Raw genomic sequence first — 19,980 nt, forward strand, 5'->3', positions numbered from 1 at the left:
GAAGTAGATAGCAAAAACTTATTTCAATAGCATTAAAGTTTGGGGGTTTTAGCCATAGGTTACTTGAAATATGTAATATTTGTTCAAAATCTTTGTGTTTTAAAACAAAAAGCACAATCAAGGCAAGAGTGAAAATGTCTTTCTCTGAGCACTACATTTTTCATTCCTTGTAGCTCTATTCTTGGCAGAAACACCTTTCTTCTTTTCATTTGTGCTCTATGGACCATAAAAACTGCCATTATGGAGGAGAGAACTCTGTATGCATTACTTTTATTGTTTTTATGCTGACACAAGAAAATCTAAATTGTCTGGTTCACTTAGGGGTTTTCAGGCCTCAGTGGTTTTGAAAAAATAGGAGGAAAAAAAGGAAAAAAAAAAAAGTAGTAAGATAATACTCTGAGGTCAGAGGGTTGTAGTGAATGAGACCAGGATGAAAAAAGTTTCTTTTTCCTTTTTCTGTGATGACTTAGAAGAAGCTAGTCTAATAGTTCTAGGAGACAATAGAGAAAAAATATTGTATTAAAGAGATTGATATTTATAACTACTTGCTAAACTGTTAAAAAATTAAATGATACACAAAAGCTCTCTTGAATTAAGTTTATCTGTTGGGTGATAGAGGACAGCTAAGCTGATTTAAGGCTGGACTGTGCATGGCATTGTATTATCCTGTAGAGGCACCAGGTACAGATATGCAGTTAAGACCAAATTGCATATTATACATAACTCAGCTATGTCAACATCAGTAATTATAATGCTTCAGTTGTCTCAGAAAAGCACCTTTGGAGTATAGAATTAGCTAAGACTTTTGAGAAACTAGAAATTGTTTTGGTTGTTACAACAAATTTAAGTGTACTATTTAAAACAAAGTATCTTCAACAAGATGTGTAGCAGTTAGTGAAAGCCGAAAATTAAGTGTATAAAGCTAAAAAATTAATAATAAGTGTTACTTTTTATTCTGATTCCTGTATTTATCATTATTTCCTTATGTTACTTATATTTTTATATTATTATTTAGTTCAGAAGTCCCAGTAATGGATCATTGTTGTCCACTTCAGAAACATTGAGTTGTTTGGAGAAAACAGTACCTGTTCCAAAGAATTCAGTTTCGTATTAAGAAGTGGGAGAGGTGGATCAATGTACACAGATAGACATTACAGAAACAATAAAGTATATGAAGTACACAACAGAGAAAACACATCATTGGTCAGATTGGCATTTGAACAGTAGCAATCAGCCTTTATAAATTTCCATTTGGTGAGACTACAGGCAGGTGAACAATTTATGTTTCTGTACAATTTATTTTCATTTATTCTACTGTTCAAATTCTTTCAGATTGCCTTATCTTTGAGTTTTGCTGAATTTATAATACTTCAGAAGAATTACAGGATACCTTAGGCTGTTTGTTCTCTCAGTTTTAAGCTTGTCACACTATGATTTGAAATGTATTCCATTAATTAACTTTGTTGATCTCTCTATTAATGGTACTAATCCTCTGTGGCCTAAAATACTGGAGACATATCCCAGATATTTCAGAACATCTATGAGCAATAAGAGGATTGACTATAACATTTGTTTCACCTAAATTTGACATCTAACCTTCTTATGTTTAGAAAAAAATCTTGAGCTACATTAGTGCTTCTGCCATTATTAAGAACATCAGAAAATGTATTTTCAAGTTTAGTTTGAAGCTGTGTAGATTTAGGTCATATGTCAAAAGAAGATGTCAAACTTACAAAGAAGAATAAGGAATGAATAAAATAGCTTACTATATGAACAGTTAAGTTTCCTATACTTGTGTTCAGGATTTCCAAAGGGCCATGTATGAAACAACTGGTATGAGTCTACTTGAGTTTCAGAGGAATGAAAAGGAAAAAAAGACAGGAAAACACACTCCTCTGGATAATAATGTGCTTGCCTTTGGCTTGATGTATGAACCACATGAATTCACAATGCTTTTGGGATTTGTTTGGTTTGTTTCTTTTGTTTTCACTTTTTTTTTTTTTTTTCCCAAAACAGGAAATTATATATTTTGTTTTGTTTTCTTGAAATTGCTCAAGGTCAAATTTTGAAGTTTCCAGAAACTCATTAATTACTGTATGTAAGTTCATACTGATAAAGAATCAAAGAAATCAATGAGAACTCAAAGTTGGAAGGGATCTCTAGAGACCTCTTACTCTTAGAGGAGGACATCTGTTTTTTCTGTTAGAGGAGATCTGCTTTTCTAATTGAAACAATGGTGCGAGATTAACTTATTCAGGGTGCATGGTGCTAGATTAATTTGTTCAAAGTTACATTAAGCTGTCTCAAATATTTCCAGCGAGCTGATTCTACGACTTCTCTGAGCTACATGTTCCAATACTTAGTTTTTCTCATAGTGAAGAATTTTTTCCTTATATATTCAGAGAATTTCCCATTAGCAGCGCTGGTTATTGCCTCTTATGCTGTCCCCACACATACTAATGAAGAGAGTACCTTCAGACTTTTCTCTAACATTCTCTTTAGGTAATGGAAGAAGGTGATTAGATTCTCTGTAAACCTTCCATTCTAGGAACAACACCATTTTATATCAATCTTTCTTTGTAAGTTAAGATCTCCCATCTTCTGATCACTTTGGTTGGCACTGTCTAATTTTACCATTTCTTTGAACTCAGAGAATGAAAACTGGACAGAGCATCCTTGGTGTGGCTTGAAAAATGCCAACTATTGTGGATTAATCATTTCCCTTATTCTGGGCTTGGCTATAGTCTGCTAATATTGCCTGCAATCTGCTTTCCTGCTGCAGAGATGGGCTGCTTGCTTATGTTCTATTAGCTGTCTTCTTGGCACCATAAATCCTTTTCAGTTAAGATTCACTCCCACCAGCCAATTCCCAGCGAGTATGGATACTTGAGCTTACTTTTTCCCAGCATAGACTTTGCTTAATTTATCTTGCTTAAATCACATACATTTCCTGTAATACTAATTTCCAAGCTTTTTGCAACCCATTTGCACGGTAGCTCTTTCTTTCAGTATTTCTACCTCTCCTCTCTGTTTTGTGTCATCCACAAACTTGAGGTTGCTTTCAGTACCATTTTCCCAACTGCTTGTAAAGATACTGAGTAGTATCAGGTCTAGGACTGACTCTTGAGGTAGTCAAACCTTGACAAGTTGCTAATCTGGCTTGAGATGTTAACTACCATCATCTTTGCCATTTCTCTACCTGTAGCTGCTCAATCTGTCCAGTCCTTATCCTTCCAGGCTGTCATCAAAGTTGTTTTGAGAGACCATGTTGGACACGTTGATAAGGCTCATACATATTGGATTTTTTTTAAATCTCTCTTCATATGTCATTCTTTTTGTCACTGTAAATGAGTAAATGATGAGCTTGGTGAGGTCATTCAGAAGTGACATTTCATAGTTTGCCTATTACATGAGGTCAGAATGAATGGGCATTTTAGCTTTAGCTTTAAAAAAAATCCATGAATCAACTTTAAGAAAAGAGATTTGTGTCTACTAAGCATGCAATGCTCAAGAAAACAAAAGTCACAAAGCTGTTATACTCATTGTCATAAATAGAAAATAGTGTAGTAGGATTGGGAATATGTGGGTTTTTTTCCTCACATAATGATTCTGATGATTTAATTCTCATGTGATGGAGAGTGTTTTCATAAAATATATCAGAACTGGGTTGTTGACTTTTTTGATTTTTGCCTCAAAATTTATTCCTAATTATCTTCAATCTTTCCTTAGTTACTACAGACACTTTTGAGTTTAAATATTACATTGGTGAAAGCAAAGCTGAAGCATTTTCTGTGGCACCCAAATGCTTTTAGAAGGCAGGAAAGAAGTTGTAAGCTATCATTAAAATAAAAATCTCCATTAACGGGTCTGTAATTTTTCCTCATTAGAGAAATGTCAGAATTAGCCTGGCACATTTTTACTGTGCATTTATCCACTCTTGACTTGTATTATGAAGTCTGCTTCCATGTACTTTGATCCTTGTTTATTCTGTCATATTTTCAACATTCTGATATTTTTCTAACCTTGTGGTCCAGAGTCCCTCTGCTCAGATATTTCTTTCCAAACCAGTGCTCCAGGATGGAGCAGTAACACATTACTGACAATGACTCATTCTGTTTCCAGACTCATATTTATACATAGCATTAGACTATGACTAACTTAGAGACTTTGCCATGGTTCCATTTGTGGTCCCCGACAAGCACAGTTATCTTCCAATGATGTTTAATTCATGAACAATGAGTATGACACTGACAGTATCCTCTGAATATCATTGTGAGAGCTAACATTTTATGCATCAGGTTCGATGCTGAGATGAGTTTCTAGATTTGCTTAATCTTTGCATTTCCAGCTTTCCTATTAGTTAGTTCTCTTTTTTCTTCCAGTGAAATTCAAGGCATAGGCAGCTTTCTTAGGCCTTCAGCATTCCTGAGGGAACAAAAGCATGGTAAATCATATCACCACAAGTTATCTTATACAAACATCATTTCCGGTTGATTTCAAGTTAGGTTGGATTTCCCAACAGTGATTTCCAGTTAGATGAAACAATATGGTGAACTAACCCAGATAAAATAATACGCTTAATTGATGGAGTATATAGGTTGAATAATCAGATTGATTTGCACACGGTGAAAGAAGGTGGAAACATAATGTAAAATTGCAGCATCTGCTTCTAACAGTATGAATGATACAGTCATAACCACAGGAAGCATGTTGGAGTGTCATTATCTTTAATTCAATGTCAAATGGGCCTCTGATGCATTTCATTGTTCTGACTTCTTGATTTTCATCAATGAGTCTGCTGGGTATTTTAGCAAACACAGGACAACTATTTGTGGTTATGTGTTCCTAAATGAAATGAAGAAGGTTTTTTAATTTGAGATTTAAAAAAAAACTCTTGTGCATTTAAAAAAAAATAAAACCAAACATAGGGTTCAAAAGTAGAATGGCTTTATTCCCTGGCATAATTTCAGCTTTTAGAGGTGGAAAAAAGTAGTGTGAAAGCATTCACTTTTTGTGCACTTTCTGTCCTTGTCGACTTTACAATGGTAAGCCATGTGCACTGGTATTCTAAGTTTGGTGTTCTCTTCTTCATTAATCATGTGTAGATTGTTTGAATGCTTTCATTTCATATTAATTATTCCAGTAAATGAGCTGCCCTGTGCAGGAGCTTTCTCTGATTTTCTTGATGACTTCTTTTTTCCTTTTCTTTTCTTTTCTTTTCTTTTCTTTTCTTTTCTTTTCTTTTCTTTTCTTTTCTTTTCTTTTCTTTTCTTTTCTTTTCTTTTCTTTTCTTTTCTTTTCTTTTCTTTTCTTTTCTTTTCTTTTTTCTTTTCTTTTCTTTTCTTTTCTCTTCTCTTCTTTTCTTTTTTTCTTTTCTTTTCTTTTCTTTTCTTTTCTTTTCTTTTCTTTTCTTTTCTTTTCTTTTCTTTTCTTTTCTTTTCTTTTCTTTTCTTTTCTTTTCTTTTCTTTTCTTTTCTTTTCTTTTCTTTTCTTTTCTTTTCTTTTCTTTTCTTTTCTTTTCTTTTCTTCTTTTCTTTTTTCTTTTCTTTTCTTTTTTTCTTTCTTTTCTTTCTTTTTTTCCTTTTTCTTTTCTTTTCTTTTCTTTTTTTCTTTCTTTTCTTTCTTTTTTTCTTTTTTCCTTTTTCTTTTCTTTTCTTTTTTCTTTTTTTTTCTTTTTTTTCTTTTTTCTTTTCTTTTCTTTTCTTTTCTCTTCTCTTCTTTTCTTTTTTTCTTTTCTTTTCTTTTCTTTTCTTTTCTTTTCTTTTCTTTTCTTTTCTTTTCTTTTCTTTTCTTTTCTTTTCTTTTCTTTTCTTTTCTTTTCTTTTCTTCTTTTCTTTTTTTCTTTTCTTTTCTTTTTTTCTTTCTTTTCTTTCTTTTTTTCCTTTTTCTTTTCTTTTCTTTTCTTTTTTTCTTTCTTTTCTTTCTTTTTTTCTTTTTTCCTTTTTCTTTTCTTTTCTTTTTTCTTTTTTTTTCTTTTTTTTCTTTTTTCCTTTTTCTTTTCTTTTCTTTTCTTTTCTTTTCTTTTCTTTTCTTTTCTTTTCTTTTCTTTTCTTTTCTTTTCTTTCTTTTCTTTTTTTCTTTTCTTTTCTTTTCTTTTCTTTTCTTTTCTTTTCTTTTCTTTTCTTTTCTTTTCTTTTCTTTTCTTTTCTTTTCTTTTCTTTTCTTTTCTTTTCTTTTCTTTTCTTTTCTTTTCTTTTCTTTTCTTTTCTTTTCTTTTCTTTTCTTTTCGCAGTGGCTTCATTCTAGCTGATTAAATCAGACATCATAATATGAACAGTCTGTCCTTTAAAGGATATTGTATTTTTTTTACATGTTCTAATGATTCAGTCGAAAGCAACCATTCCCCTTGCTAATATTTTTTTCATCCTGGAGTTTATTTTATTCTCAACAAAAAAAAAAAAAAAAGAAAAATATGTATGTATTACAGTTCCTTTTTTTTGTAGTTGTATCTCATTTGGCTTTTTCTTACCCCCCCCCCCCCCAACATGTGTCAGCATCTAACCATTTGCTACTATTGTTTTCTCTGCCAATATTTTATATTTCTCAGATTATTTATAGTAGATAAAAATTTACTGGGGTAAAGATTGCATGATAAAAGAATTAAAGGGTTCTTGGTAAAATTTTACAAATACTGAAAAACATTTATTTCCACCCTGCCTGTATTATATATTAACTTAGATTCCTACAGAGCTGATATGCATTTCTTGAAGTAAATTATGCTACAATGTGATATTAAATGCTTGCAAGACTTATTTGATTAAAAAAAAAAAAAACACTATGAGGAGAGGCCCTATCTGTTTGGTGGTCTCTATTCTACATGTTCACAGAATATTCTGAAGAGAAATCTTTTCCTCTTTCATTGTTACTAAAATCTTTTGCAATCAGGCCCAGATTATGTTCAGTACAATAGCAATGTGCAAAATTCAGAGCCCTAAAAGTCTTCAGTTTTGTTAGCATTGACACTAGGCTTAGTTCAAATGCTTAATTTGTTAAGTCCCCAGGCATAGTGAAAGAACTCTTGGATTTTATTTCAGAAAGGGGACAAATTAATCCCTTTTTTCTAAATAAATGTTCTTTTCATTCCACATATGCTGCTAATTCTCTTTTGGGTCAGAATTTCTTGTTGTCAATCATCTGAAAAACAGAATTGTTTGTAATGTCAATCTTTGTTTAGTATTTCTTCCAGATCTGATGGCAGAAATATTTTAAGGGTGACATCAAAAGAGGAAAGACACCTTAAAAAGTCTGATAATACTAGTATTTATGTGGTATTTCTACATTTTATTTATAAGGCAAAATTTAACACTGCAGAACATTTTATGATACATCTTGAGTTTGCAGTGTTATTAAACAGATGGGACAAATGTGGTATAAAATATTCAGTATTTCTAATAATTTCAGTTTATTCAGTCATTATGATCTCTTAAGCACTGTGTTTTACAATAATGAGAGAAGGTAATTATCTTCTTTTTAAACCAACTCAGGTGAAAAAAAGGAAGCAACTCCTCTGTAGTTGCACAGCATCAATTTCTTCCAAACTACTGACTCCTTTGTCCCAAATAACTGACTCCCTTCCTACCACAACAGTTCTTAGTATTCTGGAAATATTAAATCAGAAAACACATATTAATTTTTAGGACTTCCAGTAGTTCATTTCTGTAAGGCAAGCTAGCCTTATTATGACCCGAGAGTGATATTATCTCTCACCTAAAATCTTTCTCTAAGTATTTTTGTCATGTACGAGAGATAAAATGTTGTCTGCCCTCTCCTTCACAACTGTTTTGTCCATACACTGCTATCTGTGAGAGCTTTGATTACTTCAGATTGCCATGCTATGCATTAGGTTTACAGAACTGTTCAGCTGAGTGATATAAGAGCGAAATTTCACCTGTGCCAGAATCCACAGATTTTCCTACAAAACTTAACAACAGAGCTTATTATCTTTGCTAGAGTGAAATACTTAATAGTTTTCCACTGATCTGAAGTACTTGTAGGCCTCCCTCCTTCATAAAAACATATAAACAATAAAAACAGATCAACAACAGATATTTCACATTGGACAATCTGTCCAGTTGTTTATTTTTAAATGGAGAAGATGAGAAGTACAAAATAGATGAAAGACAAAAATATCCTTAGAAAATTGCCTTGGTAAAACCTGACAGTAAAATCTGAGAGGAGAGCAATGTGCAAATTGAGAGTTTGTTTTCGCTCATATAAGCATATCATTCTTACTCACATTGCATTTAATATTTGTCTTTCAGAAATCCAAAATCTCCACTTATGACAAGATGTGGGCCTTCATGAGCAGCAGGAGGCAGTCGGTACTTGTCAAAAGTAATGAAGAAGGTATCCAACGCGTGCTTACCTCTGATTATGCATTTCTAATGGAGTCAACCACCATTGAGTTTGTCACACAGAGGAACTGTAACCTAACACAGATTGGAGGCCTCATAGACTCCAAAGGTTACGGCGTTGGAACTCCCATGGGTAGGTGATACGTCAACCACTTGTTCTCTGTTCATTAATCTTAGTTGCTGCAACAGCATAGGAAACATCCCATACATTGCTAGCATTTACCTTTATTTTCATTTCTTAACCAGACACAATACATATTTTGTCAAAGTTTATGGATTTTGTTGCATTTTTCAAAAAGGAAACAGTTGTTACTTTATAAATAGTTGTATTTTTTCATACGATAAATTTGTCTTACATGGTGCCTTCCTTATGTTCAAAACAACAGTACTGTTCACAGTACTGTATTTAATAAGGAAAAAGAAAAATATGTTGATCTCTTGTTTAGAGAATGAAGTCCTGGTGGTGGAAGGCTTGCATTAGCAAGTGGGGCTGAGTCTTTTAAAGTGAGAGGGCTAATTGCTGAGATTGCTAAAAGAGGAGGAAAATATTCCATACCATGCCACAGACAAAACAAATATTTATTTATCCTTGTGGCATATGGTTTTGCATACTGGCTTTGAAATTCCAATCTCTAAGTATTTTCCAGGTCAGCTGATTTTTGCTAAGTACAGAACTTTAGTTGCAAGATTAAAAGCCAGCTACAGGTATTATCTTGGTTGTAGCTTGGCTCCTAGAATCCACAGAAAGTAATTCAGCAAGAACTGAGTACCTACTGAGTGTAGTGATTTTTTCAAGGACACAAGGTGAAGATCCAGCTTTAGATTTCAGGATAGATGGGAATGAAAATGGTGTCACACAAAGACTGCAAGTACCACACAATGATTCTATTTAATGTTGTGAAGTGGTTCTACTGACTTATTTCTCAGGCAAATATTTATTTAAACTTCATTTTGAACAAGAATTTATCATTTTGTTATTTATGTGGATATGTTTTCATTTCTTCTCAGGTAGGTCTTATGTTTGGTACTGTTTTAATCTGCGTTAATAACATATGTTAAATCATGCCACTGGGAAAGTTGTGTCCAGTACTATAATTCAAGCACATGGAAAGGAATTTTAAGAAATAAATTTTACTGGAATATCTTGGATAAAGAGGTACCTAGTATTATCAGATTCGCCTATATATTGGATATATTTACTTCTACTTCAATAACATCTTTGAAATTTTAATTATTTCCCTAATTTTCTATGTAATGGACATCTGCTAAAGAAATTATGATTCTGTTCACTCTGTCTTTGAACAGTTAGTTGTTAGAAATCTAGTTTTGATTCACACCAATTTTTCCACCCTGTTTTATTGTGACTCTTGTATTGCTGAATATATTCTATAGATGTGCAAGTGACAGAATGGACTGTACTACAGTCCTGATAGTCTTTTCAGCATCTTATATTTTCTTATTTATAAACATTTTTGTTATTTAAAGGATAAAACCCACCTTCCATTTAGGTTTAGTATGGAAAAAAAATCAAATATTGGGGATAGATTATAATCTTTGAATAATCTGCATGCAAACTTGTGAAGCATCTGAGGCATGCCCCAGAAATTTAAGTGAACATTGACATGCCAAACTGATAGGAATTAGAGAGACCAAAACACTCTAGAAATTGTTCTGTTTATGTGTAAATCAGAAAAGCATCATAAACACCAGAGAAAACAGCTTTAAAACAATGATAAATCCAGGAACAGAATTCTGGAGTTTTAGTTTAGGGGAAGAAATGTTGAATGCAAAGAGGCAAGGAAGTTGAGTATACTCTCTGTTGGTTTTTGTTCCTTACTTTACATGGGGACAGAACACACTATTTCTTCATTGACTTTGAGTCATATCAGAGACATTATTCAGCTCTTATTCATCCACAAGATTCCAAGTAACAACAAATTATCCGTGTCAAGAGAAATAATAGTGTTATTCAAGGGGATAGGTGAGCTGACAGTTTTCTTGAATCAAGATGAAACAAATAGAGGACATACCTGCAGGAATCAGCAGTCACCAAAGGAGGCAAAATAAGAATTGAAAACAGTTTTAAACTTAACAAAAGCAGTTGAAGAAAGATCTAAAAAAAAGATGACAGCTTCATAAGGGTAAATAGAACAGAATGTAAAATAGGATGTAGAGTAAAAATTTTCACAAAAGAAATGAAGGTAGAACAAAACAGCATCTGGGGTTTTTCCAGAACAGCTAAGAATAAGAGATTAATCCAATATTTCGTCAGTATCTATGAAATGCTGTTGAGAGAGCTGACATTTATAATGGGTTTATATCCTGTGTATTAGGTGCACAATCTCAGAGCAGAGGGATTGTGCAGCCTCTGCTAGAATGATGCATAGTTTGCGCATGCATTTGAAAGGAATCCTTATGAAGAAGCATTTCCATGTTGTCTGTCAGAATAGTTTTGTTAAATATTTTGCTTTATTGGAGCTAAAAAGTGTTACAGAGCAATGGATAATGCAAAATATTCTCATGCATTATAGCTAATCTCATTTCTGCAGGAAAAAATAATTCTGGAGACTTTAAAAGAATTAATGACATGGTTATATCTACAGAAGTAGATTACATCATTATTTAATGATGATGAAAGAACTTTATAGACATGCAACTGAGTAGTATCTTTTTAGTGTTAATAATCCTACAAGTAACTTGTCAAGTGCTTGGAAAAGTGCAGTGTAATGGCTTCACATACAAAGTAGATGCTTTTGCCTATTTGAGAGGCAACTTGTCTCCAAGAACCATACAGAACTACTTGTGTTTATAGAGGCATAGAATCACAGAATATGCTGCATTGGAAGCGACCCAACAGGATCATTGAGTCCAACGTACAACCATCAACATGACACTCTAAAAATCACACCATGTGCCTGAGGGCATTGTCCAAACACTTGAACTCAGACAGGCTTGATGCTGTGGCTACTTCCCTAGGGAGCCTGTTCCAGGGCTCAACTACCCTTTGGTTAAAGAATCATTTCCTTTTATCAAACCTAAAAGCCCCCTGACTCTGCTTCATGCTGTTTCTAGTCTTGTCACTGGTCACCACAGTGAAGAGATCTGTACCTACCCTGTCTCTCCCCGTCATGAGGAAAGTTATAACTGCAATGGGGTCTTCCTCTGTCTCCTCCAGGCTGAACAGACCAAGTGACCTCAGTTGCTACTTATAAAGCTTCTCCTCCAGACCCTTCACCACCTTTGTGGCCCTCATTTGGATGCTCTCTAATGGTTTAATGTCTGATATTGTGGTGCCCAAACTGCCCCCAGCACTCAAGGTGAGGCTGCCCCAGTGCGGAGCAGAGCAGGACAAATCCCTGCCTTGGCCAGCTGGCAATGCTGTGCCTGACACACACCAGAACACCACTGGCCCTCCTGGCTGCCAGGGCACTGCTGACTCATGTTGAAATTGCCATTGACCAGGACATCCAGGTCCCTTTCCACAGTGCTGCTCTCCAGCTTCTTTTTCCCTAGTCTTTATACACAACTAGAGTTGCCCTGTCCCAGGTGCAGAATTCAGGTCTTGCCCCTTTTAAACTTCATATGATGTTTCAGGCATGGTATTGGGAAGATATAGATGTCATCTGCAAAATTTACAAAAAATCCAGTTTATCACCAGGAACAGTGGCTTGAAATTGCAAAAGTCTTTGCATCATAAGGTTAAATTTGCAGGAAGCAGTTGTAACAAATCTTATGTTGACTGCAGTAGAAAGGATATAGTTACATTTGGAGACCGGCAGCAAAGGAAGTAAGTGCAATAGAGCTTGATTATTTTTAAGACAATAGAATAATAATTAGTGAGAAAATAATTTGCTTGAGTTTAAGCAGCTGCAAGAAAAAGATCTTAAAAGCTTTCCTAACAGAAAAATATTCTATCAGTTTATGACAAGATAATCACTTGGAAAATGCAACCAAGCAAATATAGCACCAGTTTAGAGTACTGCAGTAAAGGTTTTCTGGTCATGATGGTAATATTTTAAATTTACAGAAAGAAAGTTACACAAGATTAGGAGAAAAACAAACAAACAAACAAACAAAAAACCTGTGGATCAGGAAGTACATGGGTATCATTTCCTTTCCCAAAAATTGGAGAAGCAAATTATGAATTTACATGATTATTTTATTTCCTCTAAAAGCATTAGTCAAGTAAAGAAAGTTTAGATTGCTAAAATGTAACTTTGAGGAAGGAAATTTGAAACAGTGTACTCTTGGCACAAGATAGGATTGTCAGAATCAGCACATCCTTTAAAATCAACACAACACAGTGATACTTGAAATAGGTGCAAGGCAGAATTCTGTATGGTATCTTTTCAGCAGTGAAACTAGGGAAAGTGAAATATGGGCAAGTGAGAATTTGGTAAATTATGCATACAATGACTGATTCTCATGATATAGGTTTTTGAATTAAAGTTTTGTATGCACCAGAATTCATTTTCGGTCGGCCACTTCTGATGCTAGGCTAAAAAAACTTGATTTATAAGTAAAAGAGAAAAACAGACCTGGGATAAGTTGTCTTACAGCAACTGATACTATGGAGTGGATAAGGGAGAACCTTGTAATAGGTTGTGTTTGTTTTGTTGTCTGTCTTTGCAACATTGTTTATAGCTTTGTAACCAAGAGTATAATAGTTGCTCTATTAGAGAACATTTGTTTAATTTTTTTAAATAATCTTTCAGTTTGAAGATCCACATGCAAGAAGTTTTTATTTGCTTTATTCTGACATGTTTTATCAGGAAGCATTATTTTGCCAGGTCTGTGTTCTTCATCAGTGAATCTGACAGAGAGGAAAATTATTTGCATATTGTTGTCAACATGGTGTATAGTTGCTTTCTCATTTCTATCATATTATAATAATATGTATAGATATTACCCACAGTTATCTATTAGAAATGCATATAAATGTCTTTTAGTGGTTGGAATTTGTCTTTGTGGGGGCATTCACCTCATCATCCAATATTGATGTTCAAGGGAGGAATGAAGAGCAGGAAGGAGGGAAGAAGAAAGAGTGAAAAGGCGCAAAAACACAATTAACAAAGGGGTAGTGGGAGAGGAGGAGGGAGGGAGAACAAATCCTTTGGGTATGCAGGGAAACTTATGCTTTCCATTACAGATTATCTGAAGTGTTTATTATCTTTTCCAGTAGTTTTAATTTCCCATTTCATCATCATGCTTGTTTAAAATTTGGGTTGTTCTTGAATATAGCCCAGCTGGGCCTAAATTTACAATTACAATGAGCTAATAAGTGGTTATGAGACATCCAAATGCTTATGGTCCTCCTATCAAACATATTATAGCATTATTTTCAAGAAAACCTGGACTATCCAGCAATCTACTTTTTATGTTCTACTGAAACACAGTTAATGTGAATTTCTTATGGTCAACATGCTGTAAAACACAGTAATATTAAGTGAAAAATGCTATAATGAATATTTATTAACATATTTGCTAATGTGAACAACATGGAAGGCTAGAAATGTAGCTTTGATACACTTTATGTTAAAGCCTAATGCTCTGTGAAGCTACTTTCCTTTTTTTAGGGGGAGGGGGTTGGGTTTTTTTGGTTTTTTTTGGGTTTTTTTTTTTTTTTTTTTTTTTTTTTTTTTTCTTTCAGTTTTCTACTTTCCAATTGGAAGGAACATAGTTGAAATCATCTTTTGGAAAAACCATACTTCATCTCTCTGAGATGTTGTTTCAGGTTCTTATTTCTTTTCTAAATTCCTCTTTCTCTTCAGCATGTTTGACAGCAGGCTACTTCCCATCTGGCTTGGGCAGATTTTCTTCTGAATTGCCATTTGCTTCAGTGTTGAACCTGGAGCACATAGATGGCTGACGAGTGAATATTTGGAACTGATTCCATATGAATAGATCTACTGGGCATGCACCTTTCAGATCATCTGCCTTTACGTGACAGATGAGGAATATCCTGTCAGTATATGCCAGACGAACTCTGTGTGTGTGGAGATATATGCAAAGTAATGCCTTTGACATTTTGAAAATGACAAATGGTGTGTGTAAGTAATCTTAAAAATTGCATAAATTTCTTCTAACTCTCATGAAATACAAAATGGAAAGTAGTATATAGATATGGTGCATAGAAGAAATTAGAGCTAGTAATTTCTCTAATGTTTCTCTGTTGCTGAGCTGCAGAAAATTGCAGAATTAGATTAAGAGTGGGCTTTAGTGGTATGGTAGTGATGCTCCTAAAACACCTGATAGTGGTGAGCAAAAAAAAAAAATTGAGAAAAAGGTGAAATATCCATTTATTTATCCTTTATTCCTTTGCATTTAATACAATCAAATTCTGCTACTAATATCAATAATGCCTCAGTTGCAAAATATAATGAAAAGAATTTTTGAATATATTACATGATTCTCTTCACTTTTGCAAGGTTTTTTGACTAACTCTTCACTAGCTGTGGTCAAGCAGATCAAACTATGATTCTTCTAGAGCAATCACTCTTTGTGTCCCTGGCACTTCCATATTGATGGGCTACCAAGATGACCTGAGGAATGCTGGAAAGGGTTTAACATTTAGATCTTTGAAAGCTAATTGTTAACTCAAAAATTGTTAAAAAAAAAACCCAAAAACAGCACTCCCCTGGCTATACAGGGACTCTTCACTGTACATGGGCACAAAATATATCTCTCAGGATAGGAATGATGTAAAGTGATGTATTTTGGGGTTAACATTTCCAGCATTTCATTGCCAAGATAAGTCTTACATAAATACCCATTATACAAATCTACAATAACTTGCAATAGTAACACAGATACAGCTATGAAAATTAATTTGTAGAAGTGTATAAAATAGATCTGCATAGGGGATATTTATAAATTCACAATAGAAAGTTGACAACTATTGTGATGCAAGCAAGTTATACTTCACATGTCAAAAAGAAAAATGTATGAGTAAAATCAACAGCATTCCAGCAGAAACACATTGGCTGCAGGCCCCAGATATCAGCACAGCCACTTAAGTTCAAAGCAGGAAACAAAACTTCAAGGTTCTCATGTTCTATTCATTCACAGGTGCCTTTTTCAATGAAGTTCTCTTTTCTGTAAATTCAAATGAAATATGAAATAAAATGTCTTTTTTTAACAGACATTTTTACCTCTCACACAAAAAAACATATTTTTCACAGGACATTGTTCTAGGAGATTCTCAAAATTGTGCCCACTCACATATGAATTCCAAAAAAACTCTTCGGCCAACTAATGTAATGTTATGTGTAGAAATTTCTTTATATATTTTGGCATAATGTAACCAATCTTAACATTTTAAAATTTTATTTTTGTAAAATCAGACCAAAGAGTGGGGTTGGTTTCCTTTCTTTTGTAATTTTTTTTGAATTTCAGTCAGATGTGTAGCACGTAATTAAAATGCTGTTTGGAGTATGTGCCTTTTGAAGACAGTAAAATTCATATAATCTCATCAGTCACAGAATCTAGAAAGAATATTTCACACTCCATTCATTTAAATTAAAGATTCCACTGCAGAAAAAAAGAATTTCAGACAATAATTTATGATCTGCTACTTGATATCTTCTCTAGGAATATGACTTCATTAATTATTTATATTTATCCAAACCATTAGTAAATTAAATAAAATAGCATTCTTCCTACCTCAGTGATAGGCTGCTGGATTCAAAGAGAATTCAAACAAATAAATTGTTTAATCAGTGAATGTATAACAGTTAATTCTCTTTTTGTATCCTGTAACTATGTATAGATTATTATATAAATAATATAAATTATTTATATTACCTGTTCTGTTTTTAGGGAGTGACCTATAAGAAGTATTCACAGTTTTTATATTATACTACAGAATTTTTTTAGCTGACCTGACCATGTTTTTAATGCGGGTATTTTTCAAAATATTTCTCTATCTGCCTTTTTTTAAGGGCATGTTTCCAAATATAGAAAATTTTAAATCAGGCACAGTGAGGCATATAAATTACTCAAGACAGATATTTTAATAGATGCTTGTAATTTCAAATACTATAGCTTAATCTATTAAAAATACAAATAAATAATTACTTTCTGAAATATGCAACAGCAACTGAAAAGAACAGTCTTAACTCTCCTCTTAGAGCTTAGCCAGCCTCCTTCCTTGCTGCATTTATTATTCCAGATGGATTTTTTTATCCTGTTTTTTTTTTTTTGAGTGGTTTTTGTTTGTTTGTTTGTTTGTTTTTGTTTTAATGTACATAATCAGACCAATTACATTACTTTAATTCTTACAGTGTTCAGTTCTGACAAAGTGTTTTCTTCTTGGTAAGAAGATGAAGTTCTTTGTTGCTTTTCCAACTGCTTTTTTGAGGACAGATTTGAAAGAAAGACTTTTTTACCTAGACAAGTGTTTGACAAGGGACTTTTACATGCCTACTGCTTCCATTCTATGGTGCTTTTCTCTGTTCCAGCACAGTTACACAAGCATTCCTGCACATTTTCAGCCTGTTTCTCTAATTTTAATATAATTCTATTAGAAACAACAGGGATAGCAAGGATTTAAAGATTGATTTTTTTGAATCAGATAATTTATTAAATTAAAAATAAATAAACTAACAAGAAAACCCAAAAACAAACAAACAAAACAAAGCTCCTCAGTCATAACAGTTCTATCTCTAACATATGTGAATTCAAAAGGCTGAAGTTTCACTGTCATGTCAAACTGCCATAGGGCTACTGCACTTTGCAAAAACTGACAGCTATTTTAGCTGGTTTAGTGAACTAAACCAGCAGAATTGTGTTCATCTTTTTTTCATGAAATTATTTTGCTTCATATTTGTCTACATAGCTGCTAATGAGGCTGGAAGTATTCATAGTATGAAGGAAGCCGTGATAGTAGGCAAACAGGGGTGTGGAAGAGAAAATGGGATTTCTGTACAGGCAGCTGTTAGGCCAAGTCTGAAAACAATCCTGAGAGACTTCTCTGTGTTCTGGTAGTTTCAAAATGGTCTAATATATCTCTCAGTAGGAGAAACAAACCAGTTGTAATTTAACAGATGTGAGTGGATGCAGTGCAGAGGGGAGCTGTCTAAGTGACTTTTCCATATATTTAAAATTGTTATTTTCCCAATACCTTCCATTCATTCTGTCTCAAAGTTTGCAGAACTTGAGCATCATCCCCTTCACATTGGTGCTTCTCTTTTTATCTTTTTTTTTTCTCCTGGAGGTCTAGGATAAAATCAAAGAACATTTTGGTAGCAAGAGAGCCACAAGAAATTACATTACTGGCTAATATTCTAAATATTAAAAGAAAAAAAAAAAAGCATCCCATGGATCCTTTCAAAAGTATCTGTTTGGAGTTTATAAATATTCCTTACTCTTTGAAGTTAAGTTCTTACCATAGCTAAGGCTGCTTTCCGTATCCTGACATAATTCTCTTTTCACACCTCTACCAAACTTAAAAGGTGAGGTATTTTGAAGAGTCGTTTTGAAAACTTTCCTTAAATCTCAGGGAAGACTAGAAAACAATGCTAGTGAGCACAGTGACTGGCACTGAGCATTACTGACACATTTATTTCAACTAATGCATGCATTTGGCCGTCAGTGATCAATGCAGAACTTAGTTTTAGATATTTTTTTTTCCAGGAGACACAGGCAGGATTTTTTTTTCTTAAATATTTTTTGTTACTTCTCTTAAACATTAAAATATTTTCTAAAATCAGAATTCTATGTTGCCTTGTTTGAAGAAATAAAAGAAAAAGAACACCCTAGGCTCTACAGAGAGACAGTTAGTGAGATTTGCTTCTACTCTTCCAGTAACTCTTTTGTGTCTGACACTGGTGGGTAAACAGAAGGTCTATTCTTTTTACACATCTTTTTACACATCTATGATTAAATATCTCTATGTGAAACCAGCAAAGCCACAGATATGAATGGTACAGAAACCTTTCAAAAAGCAGTTTCAAAACTGAAAGGAATATCAGGTAAATTATATATCAGTTTACTCCCCAAAATTGTTAACAATACACTTGGTTGGTGTAACTGGAACAAAATTCTACATATCTGAAAATAGTGAACAGTTTGGAAGTTTAAAATTTTCATTTTTGCAAATGTATTCCCAGATTTCCTCTGTAAAGTACGAAACCCAATCAACATTGGCTGTCAATTTAATCATTGTTGTGATTTCAGAATCTGTAGCTATTTCCTGCTGATACTGTGTGGGGCACAGGATATCTAAGCCACTTTTGTTACCTGTTGTAAAGTACTGCTCCTGGAGAAAATTTTCCATCTCATAGTCCAGAACTCTATTTAAAAGCTGTGTATATTTTCTTATGTAAGTGTATACATATATCCTTAGTTAATTAAAAAAATAAAAAAAAATTGAATATGAATGTGCGACACGCAAACATCTTTCCACTGCCTGTAGTTTTCAAGATCTAAAGTAGTAGTAGAAGTAATAATAATAATAATAATTCTAGGCAATAATTTGTTTTTATGGTTAAGACACCCTAGATCATTTGAAGTTAGTTGTTATCATCAGACCATATATATTACATAATATGAGAATTCTTTACCGGTCCTTGGAGATGAGACATATAAATAAATCTGTCTCTGTAGAAATAAATAGGAAACCATGTACCAAGACAGAATGCCTTTTTCTTATGCTTGCCTGCACTTAGTCTGTAATCCTTCATAGAATATGACCTGTAATATTCATCACTTATGCATGCATAAAAGTGCTGAGATTCAGGTCCCCTATAACTAAAACAAATTAATACATTTGTCTTCATTAGTTGAACATAATAAAAAAAAAAAGGTGCAAATTATTTATTTTTATGCTGGTCAAGCCATGTGTTGAAACTAATTTGAGAATTTCAACTGCCTGAGCAGTTAATATATTATTTCTGAAATGTAAGAGTGTGTAACTAACATATTTGATGAAAGAACTGTTTTTTATAGTCGCCTCAGGATTATGAGCATATTGAAGTACTATCTGGGAGGCATGCTGAGACTGAGCTTTATATCAACAAGGAATTGCCAAAACACTTAACATCCTGTAGTGTTTGTGAGCCGACTCTGCCTTAAAGGGGCTTTTAGTAGGAATTTACCAAACAGATATAACCAAAAAAAGACATTATTAAAATTTCATGTTGATGTTATTGTGCATAGGACAATAATGTATGGTATTCACATATGTTGTGCAAATGGTCTAGGAGTAAGTCATATGAGAAGCAGCTGAGGGAGCTGGGATTGTTTAGCCTGGAGAAAATGAGGCTTAGGGGAGACCCTTCAAGAAGGTTGGTCTTTTCTCCCAGTCAGCTAGCAACAGGTCAAGGCAAAATGGCCTCAAACTGCTCCAAGAGAGGTTCAGGTTGGACATGAGGAAAATTTCTTTGCTGGAAGTGGTGGCAAGTACTGGAATGGGGTGTCCAGGGAAGCTGTGGAATCACCATCCCTGAAAGTGTTCACAGAACAACTGGATGTTGCACTTTATGCCATGGTTTAGTTGACAGGGTGGTGATTGGTCAAACGTTGGACTTGATGATCTTGGAGGTCTTTTCCAAAATTAATGATTCTATGATTCTATGAGTCTGTGGATTGGATTGACAAAGACTCATCTACAAATTTAAAATTTCTC

General features: G+C 33.6%; 1 protein-coding gene across 4 annotated transcripts in view; it reads left to right on the top strand.

Annotated features, from left to right (window-relative positions):
- Positions 1-19,980, top strand: part of GRIK2 (glutamate ionotropic receptor kainate type subunit 2) — a 354,225-nt gene that overhangs the window by 312,398 nt on the left and 21,847 nt on the right. For all 4 annotated transcript variants that reach the window (XM_068184149.1, XM_068184151.1, XM_068184150.1 and 1 more), the window contains one exon: positions 8,262-8,487. In XM_068184149.1, the coding sequence (XP_068040250.1) occupies positions 8,262-8,487 (226 nt within the window). The remainder of the gene's footprint in view (positions 1-8,261; positions 8,488-19,980) is intronic.

This window comes from Anomalospiza imberbis, chromosome 3, assembly GCF_031753505.1.
Source record: "Anomalospiza imberbis isolate Cuckoo-Finch-1a 21T00152 chromosome 3, ASM3175350v1, whole genome shotgun sequence".
Lineage (NCBI taxonomy): Eukaryota > Metazoa > Chordata > Aves > Passeriformes > Viduidae > Anomalospiza > Anomalospiza imberbis.